We start from the raw sequence: 20,448 nt of genomic DNA on the forward strand, positions 1-20,448 counted from the left end.
GTACAGGGGTGCCCCCCACGACATTTGTTATAGAATCTGTAGAGAGGAAGATGGGGCCCCATGAAAAACTTAGTTTCATAGTAGCGTCAAGTATGTACAGACTCATAGTGCTGGACTTAACATAGCTATTAAAGTGAAACCCCTCTGTAAATTGGAGGAGGTGAATATTCAAAATCAGGCAGAGACTGGATGAGGACTGAAAGAAAAGTTGACCTTGGAGCTCCATGCGCCACCCATTAAGAAAACGAAAGGGGAAGGAGCTTCAGTAGTGCTCCAGGACTTACAGGAAGTTTTCAGTGAAAGGGACTTGGATAGACTTCACCCTCATCGCTCCACAGATTGCTCCATAGAAATAGTATCCGAGGCCAAACTGCCTAAGCTGAAATTGTACGCTATGACTCCAAGACAATTAAATGGACTCTGAGCTTTCATAGACAAGAACCTTCCGCAGGGTTTCATTCAAGCGGCAAAGTAACATATGGCAGCACATGTACTGTTTTGGGAGAAAAAAAATGTTTCTGCCTATGCATGGATTACTGTAGGCTAAATGCCATCTGGATTGAAAACTTCTACATGTTTCTACTGCTGAAAGACATGCTTGTCTAGCCAAGAGAAGGGTTTTCACCAAATTAGACTTAAGAGAGACATACTACTGTACACATCAAAGAGATAGATGAATGAAAAACAGCCTTCAATTGCCTGCTGGGATGTTTCTAGTTCTGCATGCTACCCTTTGGGCTACGGGGGGCACCCACAGTTTTCATGCAATTGATTAATGAGGTCCTGCATGATAAATACAAAGTGATCCTAGTTTATCTAGACAATATTTTAATCTACACTGAAACCCTAGAGGAACACATGAAACTAGTGAAAAAACTCTGTGCCACTCTGACTGAGTGGCAAACCTCTCTTAAGTGCAAATTCCACAAGGAAAAGACTATTTGGGCTACTGGATTTCCCATGAAGAGATTGCGATAGATCCCAAGAAGTTGTGAGCCATACTAGAATTGTGGATCCTGTGCACCCGGAAGCAACTCCAAAGCTTCCTGGGGTTTGTAACTTTTATTGACAATTCATCCTGTCATTTTTTCAAATAGCGCTACCTATTATTAACCTTTTAAAGACCAAGTGAAAGGAGAAACCCAAACTGAGCCAACCTTTCAAATGGACAATGGAATGCCAAGTGGCATACAAAAAACTTAAGTGACTGTTCACAGCCGAACCTGTGCTGAAGCACCCGGACCCAAATGTCCTATTTATCATTCAAGCCGGCACTAATGATGTGGCAGTCGGGGATGTCCTACTCCAGAAAAACAAGCAAGGGATCCTGCAGCTGTTTGCTTACACCTCTAGAAAGCTATCTGAGACTGAGCGGAGGTGGACGGTCTGGGAAAAAGAAGTGTACACTGTACTATGGGCTCTCCTCACCTGAACACTTTTTTTTAGAAGGTAGTAAAGCCCCTTTCAAGGTTTGGACAGATCATAAGACTCTAGAAGCTCTGAAAACACCTAAGTGAGGTGGCGCAGTGGTTAAATGCAGCACTGCAGGCTACTTCAGCTGACTGCAGTTCGGCTGTTCAAATCTCACCGTCTCAGGGTTGACTCAGCCTTCCATCCTTCTGAGGTGGGTAAAATGAGGACCCAGATTGTTGTTGGGGGCAATATGCTGACTCTGTAAACCGCTTAGAGAGGGCTGAAAGCCCTATGAAGCAGTATATAAGTCTAACTGCTAAGTAATTATTCCCAAAACAAATGTGATCGTCTTAATACTTCAACCAATTTAATTTCATATTGCACTATCTTCCTGGGGGGGGGGGGGACTTTCTAGCTGATGACCTCTCCTGGCTACCTCAATACAATAGCTCCAGAACTGACATTGTCAGCCCTATCATCCCCTCCAGTCAACTCTCTGCCCCTTTGATCAGAACAATCAACCCTTCAGATAGCCAATGACCTACAGGTGACAGTGAAAGAAGCTCTGAATAAAGATGAATGATTTAAAACCACCAATCAGAGTGCACTATGTGGGATGGTCTCCCTTGGTTTGGGACTAGGTTATATGTTCCTGAAAGCCAACATACTTTGATCCTTTAACACAGCCATTACTCGAAAACAGCCAGGCATTTCGGGTTCGTGAAAACCCTACATTTAGTAAAACATCAATTTGGTGGCCATCTTTGAAATAGGACATTGAGAATTATGTTGCCAGTTGCTCCATCTGTTTCTCAGCCAAGGGACGACCAGGGAAAACCCCTTTGCCTTCTACAGCCAGTGGCAAAATCCCAAGACCCCTGGAAAGACATCTCTATGGACTTTATAGTGGAACTAGTGGAAACTTCAGAAAAATGGTAATTTGGGTTGTCACCGATTTATTCTCCAAGAAGTGCACTTTATTCCACAGCCTAAAATCCCTTCAGCACATATGCTAGCCAAACTATTTGTACAACACATTGTTCTGACCTAGGCTTCCTGATAAAGCATAAATCACACATTTAGTCCCCAAAACCCTCTAAATGGCTGTGAATTATGGTCATTCATAGCCTGTAGTGATTCCCAAACAGTCGGTGAAGAGTCCGACAGATTTCTGCCACAATCTTTCAGGGTAATGCTGATAAGCACCCATCTTTATATCCCTTGAAACGCTGCCAGAGACTTAATTGCCAATTTTGCAAGCCAAACGGAGCACTGAGTCAAGCAGAGCTTCAGAGTTTGAACCAACCAGAATGAACAAATTGCTTCCTGCAAAGGCTCACGTCCATTTGCTCCTCTTTTATGTCTTATGGGAAGGGCCAATCATCTCCAAGCCTTACTCCCGAGTCACCCGTTTTGTCTTAATTGTTCTTGCCTTCTGGCAGCTGTGCGCATGCGTACACTGGGACCAGACTCACACAGTTCTTCTGCCTTGCTGATGTCAGGCTCCAGAGGCTCTGGAGGCAGCACATCACTACCAGATGGCCTTGGCCCCCTCTCTACCTCCAACGCAGAGCTCTCGTCCGAGCCTTCCCCAGACTCCAGGACTGGCCAATGTTCCCCCCTCCCAACCTCCTCATTGTCTGACTCTGCTGCTAGCTTTGCAGGCTGCCGGACCCCAACACACATACAGATTCCATGGCCCTTCTCAACAAATCATTTTGGGACTGCGGAGTGCAGACCAGTTTTGACAAGAGTTTCTGAAATTGCTGGGCACCACATAAGGATGATGCTCACATCATCTTCAAATAAATGGAGGCTGTGAACGTACGAATGGTGTTCTAGAACAGTACCTTCACTTACGTTTACCAACAGGATAATTAGGTGATCTCCTATATCACCAAAGAACAGCACTTTGAAGTCAAAGAAATTTTAGACACCTGTAGACATAGAGGAGAAGTACAGTACTTAATATCATGAAAAGATCCCCCCCCAAGACTGAATGGGTCAATACCCAACACCGACTCCTTCGCAAATTCTATAAAAAATACCCTGACAAACCCCATTGAAATTATAATAATATTATAATGCACGTGGGCTCCCACATGTGTGCCCCGCCCCCACACATGCGTGTCTCCTGCATGCATCCTGGGTGACAGAGACCCAAAAACCAGCTGGCTGGCAGGAGGCACCCGCACATACATGGCGGAGCTGAGCTGGGGTGATGGTTCGTGTGCTCATAGAGAGGGCTCTGTGTGCCACCTGTGGCATGCGTACCATAGGTTCGCCATCACGGGATTATGATAATCTACAAGCTAAAACCGAGTTTAACTGCCAGTGAGGGTATAAATAATTCAGTTATTCTCATTTATTATCCAAGAAGCTGGATTAACCATGATATTGTTGTTCTGGATCTGAGTTAAAAAGGTGCTCTTCCAAAATACTTTTAAATATGTGTATTTTATATTCCTTTAAGATCTTTTTAAAATTGCTAATGGTTGTATTATGTTGTGCATATTTTATAGTTACTTACATTTGTGAATGTTGTTGTACACCACTTTTGAAGCCCTGTACATGGCATGGGTCTAGGCTGTTTGAGGAATTGTCTCACCAGTCCCCACGTGCTGGCAAGGAGGCATGTTGTGGACCCTGTTGGCCAGGGAATTCTCTAGGAGAAGAATCTTGTCTGCCACAGCTCCTGTCCTTTGGAACATCTTACTTTCTGAGGCGAGGTTGGCTTCCACCCTCCTCACCTTCTGTAAAGGTCTAAAGATCTGACTAAATCGGTTGTCTTGGGCCCCCGATTGGGGAATATCACGCTCGAGGGGGGTTGGTAGACCAATAGTAGATCTAATCTTCCCCTGTACATTCTGCTTTCTACCTCTCCATCTTTTAGGCATAATCTATTTTTTTTATCATGATCAGTTTTTTTTAATCATGATCAGTTATATGAATATTTTATGGTTTTATTGCTTTTAATGTTGTAAGACACCCAGTTTGCTAGATGGGCAACAAAAAAATTCAATAAATAAAAATAAAAATTGCTTGATTATAGTAGTGTAGTAATCTAATACATAGATAAAATTCTCAGTATTATATAGTTGAAGCAGTCTATAAGCAAAACTAAAAAAATATTTTTACTGCAGCTGTTTTATCAACATTAATAATGAAAAAACATTTTAAAAACAGCATAATTTTTTAATCACTGGATTTTGTATAGAATATGCTGATATCTGTGTGGTATACATGAACTTGAAAGTTATCTTTCCCCTTGTGCAGTTTACGCAATTTAGTTGTCTGATTTTTTGTCATTAGTATTCTCTTCACATAAGCTTTTTCTTTCCAGGCTATCCTTTTGGTGTATGATGTTACGAACCAACAGAGCTTTGAAAATTTAGAAAATTGGCATAATGTTGTAAAGAAGGTCAATGAAGAGTCAGAAACTCAACCACGTGTGGCCCTTGTAGGCAATAAAAGTAAGTTGTTAAATTGTTATTTAAGTAGAATCTTTTGATTTACCTAAAATGCAGATCAGCAGTATTCTGTCTGTTCACAGGTCTACAGTAGCGGTGTGAGCCCCAATTTTGCAGACATTGGTACATGTGTGGTCTCTTTCATTTTACTGGCACCATGGTGCATTGATTTTGGCAGTCTTAGAACTGTAAAATGTAATATTTCATGCATTAGACCAAATGGGGAATGCTGGGTTATGACAGCAATCACAATGTTTAGTTTGATGGTGGATATCACTTCATGGAAATAACTTGCTTCAGTGATTATCAGTATGACATTACCCATAAAATTTGGGAAGTTTTGCCAATTTATTTTGCTTATTTTATTTTTAATACAAAAATGGCTTTTTATTGTTTGGAATCCCTCTATTTAATCCATGACTGATCAACAAATTGTGCCTAACTTTTTCCTACCTTTGTTAATAAGTAACAAATAGTACACTTTTCTTATGAAAATTGTATGGTCAACATATTACTTGGTAGTACTTGACTTACAACTACAACTGAGCTCAACTGAGTTCAAAATCCTTGCTAACTTTTGGGAATGGGGGTGAACCATTTACATCAGTTCCGGTGGCAAGCAAGGCCTTGTCTGCAGAAGGATGATACCAGATCAAGGAAAATTGCTCATTGAATTTTCACAATAGAAGACCAAGAAATTATATCTCTTCATCAGCAACCAGATAGTATGGCCTTACTGCAGCGGTCAAGAAAACTCACCTTATCTTTTCTCAGGGCAAATGAATTTCAGCATGATGCCGTAGAACTCCAAGTGAACAGTAGCTTGCAATGTTTTGGATCCACCTAGGAACCTAGTCCACCTAGGAACCTAATTTAGGGGTGTCAAACTGGTGGCCTGTGGGCTGGATGTGTCACATGCAGAACACACCCACCCCGGCTCCGCAAAGGCATAAAATGTCACGATACATCATGATACGTCCCATGAAAGATATAGTTTGACATCCGTGCACTAATTGATCAGTGCTCGGAAACATTTCAATTATGATATGACCTGGATTCATAAAGAATTCTTGGGAAAATTGTTTACATGATCAGTTTCCAGGTTTGGGGGAAAAAACTCCATAATGTTCACGCTATCAGGTCCCTGTTAGCTATTGATGCCATATGTCAAGATGGCGCTGCCAACAGTAGCCTTGGTGAAATATTCCAGGGTTTCAGATACAGAGGGCAGACAGAATTGCAGAAAGAATTGTAAAATTGTAAAAAGAAGTGAGTGGGGTCTCTGTTTTTATATCAACAACCGATGATGCAAAAATGTAATTACATTAAAGAAATTCTGTGATGTGGACTTAGAGACATTAATTGTCAATTGCAAACTGTTTTATTTTCCATGAGAGTTCTCCTCATTTCTACTATTTGCAGCGTATCTTCCTTCACAAATTGCATAAACAATGCATTACAAACTAATTGACTAGATTATGTGGGCTGAAGTAAAATACCCAGATTCACTCCTCATTGTGTTAGAAGACTTCAACAGTGCTAACCTAGGCCAAGACCTTCCAGAGTACTTTCAGAATGTCAACTGTCTCGCTAGGGACAAGAATACTTTAGATTTTAGACCACTGCTACACAACATTAAACGACTCTTATCGGTCTTGGGAGAAGGAGGAGGCACGTCACAATATCACAATGGGCGGTCTTGATACTCTGACACCGCCTTTGACACTTTTGCCGCTGGATGGTCCATTGAGACCTAAACTGTCCCGTAGAGACGGTGATCAGGAAGACAAAGCCTTGCTGGTCTCAGGGACATCGCAAAGTCCCTGATAGACCCAAGGGAAGTGCTTCAAGCCGGCAGTAAACAGGCAGCCCCCAGGCTGATGAAATCAGGACGCTCTGGAAGGAAGGAAGTGAAAAGAGAAAGTGAGTCCATCTGGTGAGGTATTTTTTCTATTTTGGTAAAGACTGCCCAAAGAAATGTTTCTTTAAAGCCAAATTAGATCCTTAAGCAAAAGAACTGAGCGGCAAAAATAACCCTAATTGGATTGCTGTGGAAAGTTTTTTTTCTTTGTAACTATTCTTTGTGGATTGAAGTGCTCGCAACGTTTTTCATTTCTCCTCTTAAAGTGAACGGATTGATTGTTTTTCTTCTGCTTTTTGTTTTATTTTTTGACTTCTGGATTAAAACCTTCCTTCTTATTTTAACAATTCTTCCTATTACTTGTTATTAAATCTCACTAAAAGAGATCGTTTCCTATAAGCCAGAGATAAATATTAGAAGGTGAAAAATTAGCACACTGCCACTCAGAGGTCAGAGGCTGGGTTTTTTGAAACAACGTATCTTTTTTCTTTCCTTATTTGACTTCACTAACTTTGTAGCTGAAGGGTTTGCAACTTGTTTACAGAAACTGATAAAGAGCAAGGGCAAAAATGGTTTTCACAGGTGCCTTTGAGAACTATTTTGGCAGGGGAAAGAAGGGGGGGGAACAGAACCCTTCTCCTTTGAAGAGCATAAAAGAACTTGTGTTCAAGTCAATCTAAAATAAAAAAATAAAAGAGGCCTAGAAGGCTAGAGTGGCAGTTGCTATTAGTTTTTTTTCTTTTTTCTTTCTTCTGTTTTGGAAACATGGATCAATATTCAGATGAGGAAACCTTAAAATTCCAAAATATCTTGGCTGGAATTCAAAATCTATTGGAAGAGTATGGGAGAATTGAGAAGAAGTTGGAAAGACTAGTCTTCCTCACAGCAAAAGATGATGGTGTTAGAGCCCCAAAAATTAAACGGGAGAATGAAGATATAGAAGATAAAGATAAGACAAGATATTAATGGAGCAAATATGGGTGAAAGTGGAAAGAAGGGAATATGGAAAAGGGAATTCGACGAATTGGAGCTCTACCCCATATTCCAGGACACATAAGAAAAAAAAATACTAATGATGATAGACATAAGAAGAGAAATTTTTTCAGAAGCAAGATTGACAACCAAGGACAAGCTAATTTTAGTAGCAACTGGTGGACAACGAGATTATCTGAGAGACCCTTCAAGCAACAAAGTGCGGAGAGAAGTCTATAAAAACCTTATAAAGGAGATAAAAAGAAGACTGACACCACAATTGGCAAGAGAGATAAGACTGTTTTGTTACTGGAAAGATACAGGTTGACAATGAAAGTTGATAATAAAAAATTAGGTGATTTTGGTGATTAATAAGTAGGAATTTTGTAACTCTTAGATTGTTTTAGATTGTTATCAAATGTTTATTTGCTAACAATTAATTAACCATAATAATAATGATGAAATGATAATGGATACAATGTAATGATATATACTTCTATTGGCAATCTAGTAAAAGAAATTTGGATAGAAATTGTAAATTGTGACGGGAAAAAGACCTATAAATTTTATTAACAAATTTTTATTTAGATCTTGTTATAAAGGTATAAAGTTTTTTTTGGGGGGGGGTATGATGAGAGGACATGGGGCATAAATAGTAAATGATTTTTAGCCAATTATAATTACAACAAGGAAATGTCAATGGACATTGTTTAACAATATTCCTATGGTATTGGCAAAAGTAACTTGGATATAAATCCTAAACAGTGAGTTCAAAGTGCAGAGTTAAGTCTATTAAAACATTATAAAGGAGATAAAAAGAAGACCTACACCACAATTGACAAGAGACATAAAGACTGTTTTGTTACTGGAAAGATACAGGTTGACAATGAAAGTTGATAATAAAAAATCAGTTGATTTTGGTTGATTAATAAGTTGATTGACTTATTAATCAATAAGTAGGAATTTTGTAACTCTTGGATTGTTTTAGATTGTTATCAAATGTTTATTCGCTGACAATTAATTAACTATAATAACAATAAGGAAATGATAATGGATACAGCTTAATGATATATACATGTACGGTAATCTAGTAAAAGATATTTGGATATAAATTGCAAATTGTGACTTGAGAAAAAGACCTATAAAATTTTATTAACAATTTTTATTTAGATCTTGTTATAAAGGTGTAAGGGTTTTTTTTTGGGGGGGTGGTGGTCTGACGAGAGGAGATGGGACATAAATAGTAAATGATTTTTAGCCAATTATAATAATAACAAGGAAATGTTAATTTTCATTGTTTAACAATATATACATGCTATGGTATTGGCAAAAGTAACTTGGATATAAATTCTAAACAGTGAGTTGGAAAAAAGGGGGGGGGACGGCTTAGAAACTTTATTAAGTGACTTTTACTTAAAAAATGCTATAAAGGTGTAATGTTATTGGAGGATTTTTTGAAATAGCTAATGAATGCCATTATGTGGTTGTGTCTAAGTATGAATGATTTGAGGTAAAAGCATGTTCAAATAATTGTTGTCAAATGAGAATTGTGGTACATTGATAGATGTACAAATATTTTGATTTAAAGTGTATAATCTAATATGAATTCTAAGTAATGACTGTGGAAGAAATGCATGAAAGTTATCTATAACCAATCGACATGCTTTCTACAAGATGTAATGAAGGATGATTATTTTTTTGTGTTTTTGTTCAATTAAAATTAAGAAAAATTCTCAAAAGACTCTTATCGGTCTTTACCACGAGCAGCTATGGGACACTTTGATCATTGTATGATTTACCTTGTGCCTGTTTATAGAAAAAGGCTTAGAACCATAAAACCAACAATTAAATCAGTGAAGTCTTGGACTGAGGAGGCAAAGCTAAAGCTACAGGCTTGCCTTGGCTGACTGATTGGAACATTTTTGAAGATACCTCTGCAGACTTGGATGAACTCAGATACTGTTAATCATACAGTATGTTAGTTTTTGTGAAGACTTATGTATACTGACCAAAAACCTGCAAATATGCAGTAACAACAAACATCGGTTTAAAGCTAAACTCAAGCAGTTATGCCGTGCCAAAGGAAGCCTACAGGAAAGGAGATAGAAAGCTGTACAATCAGGCCAGAATGTATTAGCAAAGGAGATCAGAGCAACAAAAAGAAGCTTCTCTGAAAACCTAAAGAATCAGTATTCAACAAATGATGCAGCAAATATGTGAAAAACTCTTTAAAATATCACTGGTTACAGCAAACCTCCTTCCCATGCAGAAGGAAATTGAAAACTGGCAAATGACCTGAATGTGTTTTATTGTAGATTTGAGAGGAAAGCACTGTCACCTATCTCCACCACCTCCATATCAGATATACTAACAACAGCCAAGCCTCTTATAGCCCCATCCCTTTTGGGCTCCCATCTCTTGTGATTACAGAAAATGATGTCCATGGTCTATTTCACACACAAAAACCTGGAAAAGCACCAGGCCCAGACAAGATAACTGTAAGGACTGGCTTCTCCTCTCTGCTCAGGAAAGTAGAACTCTTGAAGCACTTAGCATTTCAAAAGGAAACTTTTATTGAAAGGAAAATGATAGCAAGACAGGGAAAGCAGGATCTGAGGATCACCCCGCAATTCTGTTACATTAAAACAGTTAGAGACCCCTCTCCTCAGTCCGGCATTGAATAAGCCAATCCGCAGGTGCGAAGATGTTTTGAGAATCGCGGACTGAGAAGGTGATAAGTTGTTCTCAGGTGTCACTTGCTGGAGACTTTGGAGCTGAGACAAAGCAGATGTCCTTCCCCCCTTTTGTTCCGAAAATCAAAGCACTGGATAGATAGGCACTAGGAAGAAGGTTATAAACTGAGGCCCCTTCCCCATCAGAATGGTAGCGTCCCAATAGGGATCTATGGGACCTGACAATAACTTCTTGCTTGAAAGCCTGTGCTGACTAATTGGCCCCCATCTTGCCCCTCATCTTTAATAAATCACTAGAGATGTGCTATATTCCTTCTTGTTATGTGCTATGTTCGGCCTTAATGGCCTCCTCCTGCCCTCTGCCAGCAAAAACAGAGCTTTGTTTTCGCTGGCATAGGGCAGCAGGAGGCCATCCAGGCCAAATATGGGTCCGGGGGAGTTGCGCATGGCCCCCCAAGCTCCATTTTTGCTGGCAGTGGGCTAGTAGAACAAACTAAAAGCAAAACAAAACAAAAGGAGAAATGTTTCCCCTTTTGCATTTGAGCATCCAAGAAGGGACAAGAAAGGAGAAAGGGAAAGAGAAAGACAAAGCAAAATAAGGAAAGATGGGAATGTCCCAGAAATCAGGAAAAGATTAGTTTACAGTGTGCCACATATATGTACATTTGTTTGGACTTGTGAGCAAAATGAACTTAAAAGCTTCCCAGAACATAATCTAATAGTAAGTAGAGCACTGTTGGTATGTGCACCTGTTGAAAAAAATACTTCTTATTGATTCCCCTTAGAGTCCACATTACCACAGAACTCAAGCAGTCATGTTGCAAAAACTAGAGCACAGAAATTGTTCCACTGTGAAGTGGCCATCCTCATCATCCAGCAGAAACCAAAGATCTATAAGTCTAAGATTAAAATAATATGTCAAGTGACATAGTGCTGATCAATATTAACAAAATATTAACCATCATGCACAAGACATGGCTGTCCTCAGCAACTGGAATTTTTGTTCAAATTATGAAATAAGCACTGTGGAATCACATTGCAAGCTTTGTCCTCTACAAAATTTACTACTAGTGCTAATCATCACAATCAACATCATGGTGCAAATGCAAAAGTGGCAGAGCTTGCATTGCCACTTTACAGTATATTAGAACATAGAATAATAAGGTTGGAAGGGACGTTAGAAATCTTCTAGTTCAGTCCCCTACTCAAGCAGATCCTATATCAGAGGTTCCCAACCTTCAGTGTGTGGATTGGCATCAGGCTGGGGCATGCCAGCAACTGGGCTGCTTAGACAAGTGAAGTCCCATTAGTGGGGTGCAGGCAGCATGTAAAACCATGCTCTCTCCGGTCCACGGAAAAACTTTTCCCTATGGAACTGGTCCCGGATGCTCACAAGGCATGGGCAGGGGATGGGGTGGGTATGACGCAGGCCCCCGCGACCCACTTTTTGCTCCCAGGAGGCTGCAGGGAGGCCTATTAGGCCCAAAACGGGGCACAGGAGATCGTATGCGCATACACGGGGAGCAGAGAGGGTTACGCATATGTGCAGGGGGGGCAGGGTGTACCGGGTGGTGGTCACATGTGCATTGTATTATGAATGCATGCATGCGCTTTTGGTACGCAATGAGAAAAAGGTTAGCCATCACAGCACTAGACCATTCTGGACAAATGACTGTTCAATTTCTTTTTAAAAAACCCGAGTTTGGAGCAGACACAACTTCTGAAGACAAGCTGTTCCACTGATTAACTGTTCTCACTGTCAAGAACTGGATTAGATCTCTCTCTGATAAATTTCCAACCATTACTTCTTGCTCATACCCTCTGGTGCTTTGGAGAATAGGTTGACCCCCTCCTTTCTGTCGCAGTTTCTTAAATATTGAAAGACTGTTATCAAGTCACCCATAATCCTTCTCTTCATTATACTAGATGTATGCAGTTCATTTAACCATTCAATTTTATCCTTCAGTCCCCCTAATCATCTTTGCTGATTTTTTCTCCACTCTTTCGAGAGTCTCAACATCTTTTTTGTATCATGGTGACCAAAACTGGACGCAGTATTCCAAATGTAGTAAGTGTCGTATTCCAAGTAGTAGTAGTAGTACTCAAAAGGACTACTAGGAGGACCAGGAGTAGAAGTAGCTGTGGAGAAATAATGAGCAATAGTATCTGAGTGTTCACATGTATTGTCTAGGGACCTTTGTTGTTGTCTCTAATGTTTTGAGCCCACCAAATTGGCTCTAGTTAAAAGAACATGTGACAATCATCTAGTAGTCTAGAGTTAATCTTAGTAACTTTCTTCACCTTTCCACTTATTTTCTGTTATCTTTAGTGAGAGCAAGATTGAAATTATGTTCACCGCTGTTTAAAACCTAATTGTTAACTACTACTATGGATTAATAAAATACTTCTGCAGCATAGAGACAGCTTTATTTTTTTTCTTCTTCCTGACAGATGTAACTGGTGTTTACTCCATTTATCACATTTATAAGCAACACACTTAAGTGTCAAGTCAACATTTTTGCTGGATAAATAGTGACCTAAAATTAACCTTGCTGCATAGGAGCTGCTGTTACTTGATTTACAACTATTGCGAGACCTGAGGTCAGCTCTTATCAGCAATTTATGGAAAGGGTAGGGATTATCAGGCAGCAGTGTATAGTAGATGAATGAGTGGTGCCTTTTCACACTGATATTAACCAGATCTTTTTCTAAGCAAAGCCCAATAAGTCAGGTTTTAAATAGTCCTTGTGATAGATGGATCTGGAAAAAAAGAGTGCATCAGTGCTAATTAAAAATGTTGATGGTATATTTGCCTGAGTGATGATTAATTGATTTTGGAGTGTGATCTGGGAGCAGGAAATGTACTGTTGTAGTGTGAAGTTTAAAGGTTACATTTTAAAGTAACATGTAAGGTTAATGCATTGAATTATCTAAACTGTTTGAACAACAGAATTGCACTTGAGACTGCCAGCCTTGTTTTATTCCTAAGGATTCAAAATTTTCTATTCTCATAGTGCTCCTATTGGATAATGAAGATTTTTCCCTGGCAGATCAAAATAGTTCATCTCTTGCTTCTCAAAGGACAAACCCTGCTCAGATAGACCAAGTACAGTTGGTACTACTGAACCATAGGCTCAAAAAGGGAATGTGGAAAAAGAGTATATTTCAGTCTAGTGCCATAAAAAATTCTGTCAATAATTCAGATAATGGTAAGACATATTTTGAACACACTCACTTCTCAGGCCAGTCAGTGTTTTAGATTAAACATCTAAAACCATGAATTTATAATATTTTTCGGAATGTGAACTGGAACCATCTTTGAGTATCATTGGGGGTTGAATTTCTTAGAGTTGATACTGTACAGTATGATAAGATAAAAAAGTGAAAATGTTTAGGCAAAGTGGATTGGTGTACATTATTTTCTATTATAACTTCCATGTCCACTAATGTGCACCTCATGCAGACCAGTTTCTTCCTGTATATAACGAGAACATTATGTACTGTAAACTATCTTTTAGAATCAAAAATAAAACACATCTCATACTCTGACCTAGAGTAGAGATGAGCAACCCACTCAGCTCCTTTTTTGCAACCCTTGGTGTCCTTTGCTGAAATTTGGTGCTAATATGTCAAATTCTGAGAAGTAGGTATGTTGTCTCTCCCAATTTGCCCATCTGCTGTTCAGCTGCTGGGAGAAAAAAACTGTTTGTGTCTGCAAAATGCAGTTTGCCTTGAATTTGAGAAAGTTTTTAATGTTACAGCAATTTGAATAGTTTCAATATGTATTATATATTGTCTCTTCATAACTAGCTGTGAACAAAATGTTCCCTGAGATTTTAATTCAATTTATGCTTCAACAGAGGAGTTCAGTAGCAGCCTTGCCATAAGTATAAATAATCATTTTGTATGGCCAGAATAGGTATCAAATATTAATTATATTACCACCACCCTGTGCTTTTGCTAATTAATCTCTGCTGCAAAATTATTGTCTTTATTTACAAAAAATCCTGTCCCTCATAGGTTTTTAAAGACATTGTTACAAAATAAAGTATGACTGTTCTTGTGTGCAAAGAAAAACTATAATAGCAGATTGGGTGGTGGTAGAGTATTCGGGGGACTTGAGAACAACCTAATCAGGTTAATTCTAAGGTGCTTTATCAAGCTGCATTCCCATAGCAGCCTTTTTGGTGACAGAACATTAACTTTGAAAGAAAAAAAATAACAGATTTATTTTTGCCAAGCTTGATATGAAAAGTATTTTTCTTCATCTTTGAAAAACTGTGACTTGTTTCATTAATAGTCTCTGCATCTTCAATCTCTTCACTGGTTCAAGACTTCAAAATATTTAACACATTGCTTTCTGTTTACATATAGCGGTGTTTAAAAGTTTTTGAAACCTTTTGAATTTTTAACATTCCTGATAAAATATGATCTACAAGGGACATGTTTTCCACACAGGTCCTAAAACGACATAATGAGAACTCAGTTAAACAAAGGAGTCAAAAATATTATACTTGTTCATTGATTTATTCAGGGAAATGAGCCAATGCATCTTTAGATATTTTCTCAGTCCTCTTTCTGGCTTGTGCAGTATAGGTCCCCAATGGAAGGCAGGCTGGTTGCAGTTGTTTTTTCTACATGGTTCTCTCCTTTTGTGTTGCTTTTTAAGAATTCAAAATAAGAATATTTCTCCATGGGAAGGATTCAGATAATTAATTTGAAAAACGTATTTTGAATCCATCTGTACATAGAATAGGATAAGGATAGGGATATAGAGTAGAGAACAGAACAGAATAGATATTCTTTATTGGCCAAGTGTATTGGACACACAAGGAATTTGTCTCCAATGCATAAGCTCTCGGTACACATACAAGCAACAAAGTGATAAATCATACGTTACAATCAATAAAGTGATAGTCATAAGATACCAATAGGATTTTGTAATAGAAAAGATGAGAAGGATAATAATTATATAGTCCTGCTACATGTTTAGTGAGAATCAGTGTTTAGCAGAGTGATGGCATGGGGGAGGGGAACTGTCTTTGTGTCTAGTTTTGGCATGCAATGTCCTGTAGCAACATTCTGAGGGGATAAATTGAAACAGTTTATATCCAGGATATGAGGCATCTTTAGATATTTTCTCAGTCCTCTTTCCAGCTCGTGCAGTATAGATCCCCAATGGAAGGCAGGCTGGTTGCAGTTGTTTTTTCTACAGTCCTATCTGTTGAAGTGTGTGCCTGTTCTGTTTGGTTGCTGTTCAAACCAGATCGTTATAAAAATACAAATGACAGACGCAATAATTACTATGTAGAATTGTTATCAGCAGCTCCTTGGTTAGTCTCAGCTTTCTGAGTTGATGCAGGAAGAACATTCTTTGTTGTGCCTTTTTAATGACGGTTCTAAATTTAGGTGTCCATTTCAAGCCTGTGAGATTATAGAACCCAGAAACTTGAAGGTCTCTACTGTTACTGTGTTGCTTAATATTGTAAGAGGTGGTAGAATAGAAGGATTCCTACTAAAATCTACTATCATCTACAGTTTTCCGTGAGTTCAGTTCTAGATTGTTCCAGCTGCACCACAAGCTAGTTGTTCAACCTCCTGTCCATATGCAGATTCATCACCATCTCAAATAATACCAATTTATTTATTTATTGAATTTATAAATAATGGCAATAGCGATTCCTCCTCCCGCTGTGGCCACTGTGTGCTCAGGTGAGAAGCCGGCTGCGCTGCGCAGGAGAGCCAGAGCTCTTCCCTCCCTGCATTTGGTGATGGCGGCAGCTGCTCCTCCCTTCCGGAGCTGACATGAAGGGGACCGCGGCTGCCACTGAGCTTCCTGCGAAGGACGCAGAATCACAAAAAGCAGCCGGTCATGGGCAGTGCAGAGAAAACCCTAGGAGCACTAGGACGAAAGAGAAATGAGAAAATGATGGAGAGAAAGAGAGAGGAAAGAGAGAAACAAATAGAGAGAGAGAGAAAAGGGGGAGGGAGTGGGACAGAGAAATGAGAGAGAGCTAGAGGGAAAGAAAGAGAGGGGAAAGAGGGAAACGAGAGAAGGAAGAGAAAGAAGAAAGAAAAAGAAAGGGAAATGAAAAAGAAAAAAACAAATGAGGGAGAGAAGCAGAAATGAGAAAGAAAAATGGAGAAAAGGAAAGAGAGAAATGGGAAAATGATGGAGGGACAGAAAGAGGAAGAATGAGAAACAAATGAGAGAGAAGGGTGAGAGGGAGAGAAAGGAGAGAGCTGGAGGGAGAGAAAGAGAGGGAAATAAAAGAGGGAAGGGGAAAAGAGGAAGAATGAGAAAGAAAAAAAAGGGAGAGGGAAGGAAAAAGAGAAAAACAGAAATGAAAGGGAGGGAGAGAGAGAGAGACCCATTTCCCACAGAAAACACCGGGAGCCACTAAAACTGGGTAGGTGTGGCTGGGGTGTGTGTCATTTGACTGGGTGGGAGTGACGTTGAGTTGGCTACGCCCACCCAGGTTTTGTGGCTGCTGGTGTTTTCTGTGGGAAAGAGGTCCAAAGGGCTCTTTGAGTGTTTAAGGTTGCAGACCCCTGGTATAGAGAGAAAAGAGTAATAGAGAGAGCCTGGGGGAGGGTGGCACTTATCTGAACTGAGCAGGTATTCAATGTGATTTTACCTAGCTTCACCTGCTGCTCCCTATCTGTTGGAAAGCTTACAATCCACTTTGAAGTGTGGTCAGGCAAAGCTAGCTAAGTTAATTCAGAGAGAAGAATTTCTGGAATGATGGTGTTGAATGCCAATTTGAAGTCCGCATAAAGGACCCTTCCATAAGTCCTTGGGGATTCAAGACGTAAGTGTCAGATATGGAAGCTATATTAACACTGGAAGCTTTCATGCTGCCACCTTACTGTGCCTGGGAAAGTAGGAGGGGGGATTTAGTAGAAGGAATGTAGTTAGACAAAATAGCATTCTTCTTTTTGGTCAAGGTCATGGTATTCCTGCACCTGGAGGAGGAGTGGTTGGAGTGATGTCTCAAGTTGGGACAGATTGGGATTGGACCAGGGGTGAAATTCGGCAGGTTCTAGAAAACCGGTAGTGGAAATTTTGAGTAGTTCAGAGAACAAGCAAATACCACCTCTGGTTGGCCCCAAAGTGGGGAGGGAATACAGATTTTGCAGTATTTTTCCCCTGGAGGGGGTGGGAATGGACATTTTGCGGTATCCTTCCCCTGCCATGCCCACCAAGCCACGGCCACTGAACCAGTATTAAAAAAAGTTGAATTTCACCACTGAATTGGACAAGGTGATGGACTTATGGGTGCAGGGGATGGGTTTGGATTTTTGACTTAATGAAGTAAAGCCCGGAAATCTCAGATTCGGGTTTTCCCAGATGTCCCTGTATACCTACACTAATAAATGGGAGTTTTGAGAAAATGCCTCTCTCAGAGTTTTATTGCAGTTGGGGTTTTTAGGAACGCTGACATTAAGATGTAATGCAGTGCTATATTAACAGCATCATTTTTTGATCTATTTGCAAGATAGGCAAATTGCAAGGAATTTAGCAACAGATTTGGGATGATTTTCAGATGGGCCAGCACTAACCTTTTGAAGGTTTTCATAACTACAAATGTCTGAGCAACCTGTCTGTAGTCATTCAGTTCCCTGATGGAGGGTTTCTTAGGCACCAGGATGATAGTTGAGCCTTTGAAGCAAAAAGGCACATAACACATCCCCCAGTGATTTATTAAAGATGCAGATGGAGATGGAGGTCAGTTGATCAGTACAGACGTTCAACAAGAAGGAATTGCTGTCTGAGCCTGCTTTTCCAGTCTTTTGTCTATGAAATAGAAGTCACATCTTTTTTTCTAGGATCATCAGAAGTGGCTGGGGGTGGGGGCAGAGTGATAGAATCAGGTGTAAGAGACTTGGCGGCTGCTGTTGTATTTGAGGTGTGGAAGGTAGCGATATTTGACAATGGTTTCTTTTCAAGCCTACAGTAGATAGAACACATTCAGGTCATTTGCCAATTGTCGGTTCCCTTCAGTAAGGGAGATGGGGCTGTCTGCAGTAGTCAGTGATATTTTTCAGGGTTTTGCACACATTAGCTGGTTCTGTCAGATCTGCCTCGGCTTGAACCTCTAAGTAAGAACAATCCATTTACTGAAAAAGATATAGTTTAGAAGTCAAATGAATTAATGGAATGCAAAGCCAGAACTAAGAATTGCGTGCCCAAATCCCCAAGTCTTAACTTTTCCCTCCCTCAATTGCCTCCCTTTACTGAGTTCCCATGTGTAATCAAATTCAAACAAGATGTTTTCATAACGGTAACTTCAGGCATAGGTTTGACATGCAGTTGCATTTCGTTTCCAGTTGGTTGTCCTTGAAGCCCATCTTGGAGAGATACAATGAACTTCCATTTCCCTGAAACATCCATCCCATCCAATCCCCCTGAGTTCATGGCATCTGATGCTGAATGGTTGTGAAGCACAAGCATGAGATGGCAGCTGACAGGTTCGTTTGTTGAGAGCTGATTCTTCAGCTTTTCAGAATAGCTTCTCTTTTGCCGCTCTGATTTCCCTTGTTAATACATTTCTGGCTTGATTGTACAACATTTTAACTTCTTTTCTGTAAGCTTCCTTTTGGCAAGACGTAGCTGCTTGAGCTTAGTTGTGATCCAAGGTTTATTGTTACTGTACATGAATGAGTTTTTGGTCGGTACATATAAATCCTCACAAAAACTGACATATGATATCACACTGTCAGTGAATTCATCCAAGTCTGCTGTGGCAGCTTTGAAAATACTCCAGTCTGTGCAGTCGAGGCAAGCCTATAGCTTAAACTTAGCCTTCTCAGTCCAAGATTTTACTTTTTTAGCTATCAGTTTTATGATTTTAAGTCTTTGTCTATAAACATAAACGTTGTAATCGCCCTTTTGCTGCTAACATTTTTTAAGTCATTAAACTTGGAATTGAAGCTTCTTTTGTTAAGAATTGAATAGAATAGCAGAGTTGGAAGGTACCTTGAAGGTCCTCTAGTCCAGCTCCCTGCCTAGGCAGGAAACCCTATACCACTTCTGACAAATGGTTATCTAACATCTTTTTAAAAACTTCCAGTGTTGGAGCAGTCACAACTTCTGGAGGCAAGTTGGTCCATTGATTAATTGTTCTAACTGTCAGGAAATTTCTTCTTAGTTCTAAGTTGCTTCTCTCTTTGATTAGTTTCCACCCATTGCTTCTTGTCCTACCCTCAGGTTCTTTGGAAAATAGTTTGACTCCCTCTTCTTTGTGGCAACTCCTGAGATATTGGAACACTGCTATTATATCGCCCCTAGTCGTTCTTTTCATTAAACTACACATACCCAGTTCCTGCAACCGTTCTTCATATGTTTTAGCCTCCAGTCCCTTAATCATCTTGTTTGCTCTTCTCTGCACTCATTCTAGAGTCTCAATTTCCTTTTTGCATCGTGGTGACCAAAACTGGATGCGGTATTCCAAGTGTGGCCTTACCAAGGCATTATAAAGTGGTATTAACACTCTATGTGATCTTGATTTTATCCCTCTGTTTATGCAGCCTAGAACTGTGTTGGCTTTTTTGGCCCATATTTAAATGGTTGTCCACTAGGACTCCAAGATCCCTCTTACGGTTACTACTGTTGAGCAAGGTATCATATATACTGTACCTGTGCATTTTGTTTTTCTTGCCTAATGTAGAACCTTAATATTGAATTTTGAATTTGAATTTCATTTTATTAGATAGTGCCCAATGTTCAAGTTTTTCAAGATTCTTCTGTATCTTAAGCCTATCTTCTGGAATGTTGGCTATTCCTGCCAGCTTGGTGTCATCTGCAAATTTGATGAGTTCCCCATTTATCCCTCGTCCAAATCATTGATGAAGATGTTGAAGAGTACTGGGCCTAAAACAGCCTTGGAGTACTCCACTGCATACTTCCCTCCATGTAGATGCAGTTCCATTGAGGACTACATGTTGAGTGCGGTTGGTTAGCCAGTTACGAATCCATCCGATGGTGTTGCTGTCTAACCCACATTTTTCTACTTTATCTTCTAGTAGGTTATAGTCT

At 39.7% G+C, this 20,448-nt stretch overlaps 1 protein-coding gene across 4 annotated transcripts in view; it reads left to right on the forward strand.

Annotated features, from left to right (window-relative positions):
- The window catches only part of RAB28 (RAB28, member RAS oncogene family), a 131,941-nt gene that overhangs the window by 17,531 nt on the left and 93,962 nt on the right, over positions 1-20,448 (forward strand). For all 4 annotated transcript variants that reach the window (XM_087724637.1, XM_087724636.1, XM_087724635.1 and 1 more), the window contains exon 4: positions 4,757-4,886. In XM_087724637.1, coding sequence (XP_087580763.1) covers positions 4,757-4,886 — 130 coding nt within the window. The remainder of the gene's footprint in view (positions 1-4,756; positions 4,887-20,448) is intronic.

This window comes from Thamnophis sirtalis, unplaced genomic scaffold (genome assembly GCF_051295495.1).
Source record: "Thamnophis sirtalis isolate CommonGarterSnake01/CBP01778 unplaced genomic scaffold, rThaSir2_p1.2 scaffold_10, whole genome shotgun sequence".
In the NCBI taxonomy this organism is placed as follows: Eukaryota; Metazoa; Chordata; class Lepidosauria; order Squamata; family Natricidae; genus Thamnophis; species Thamnophis sirtalis.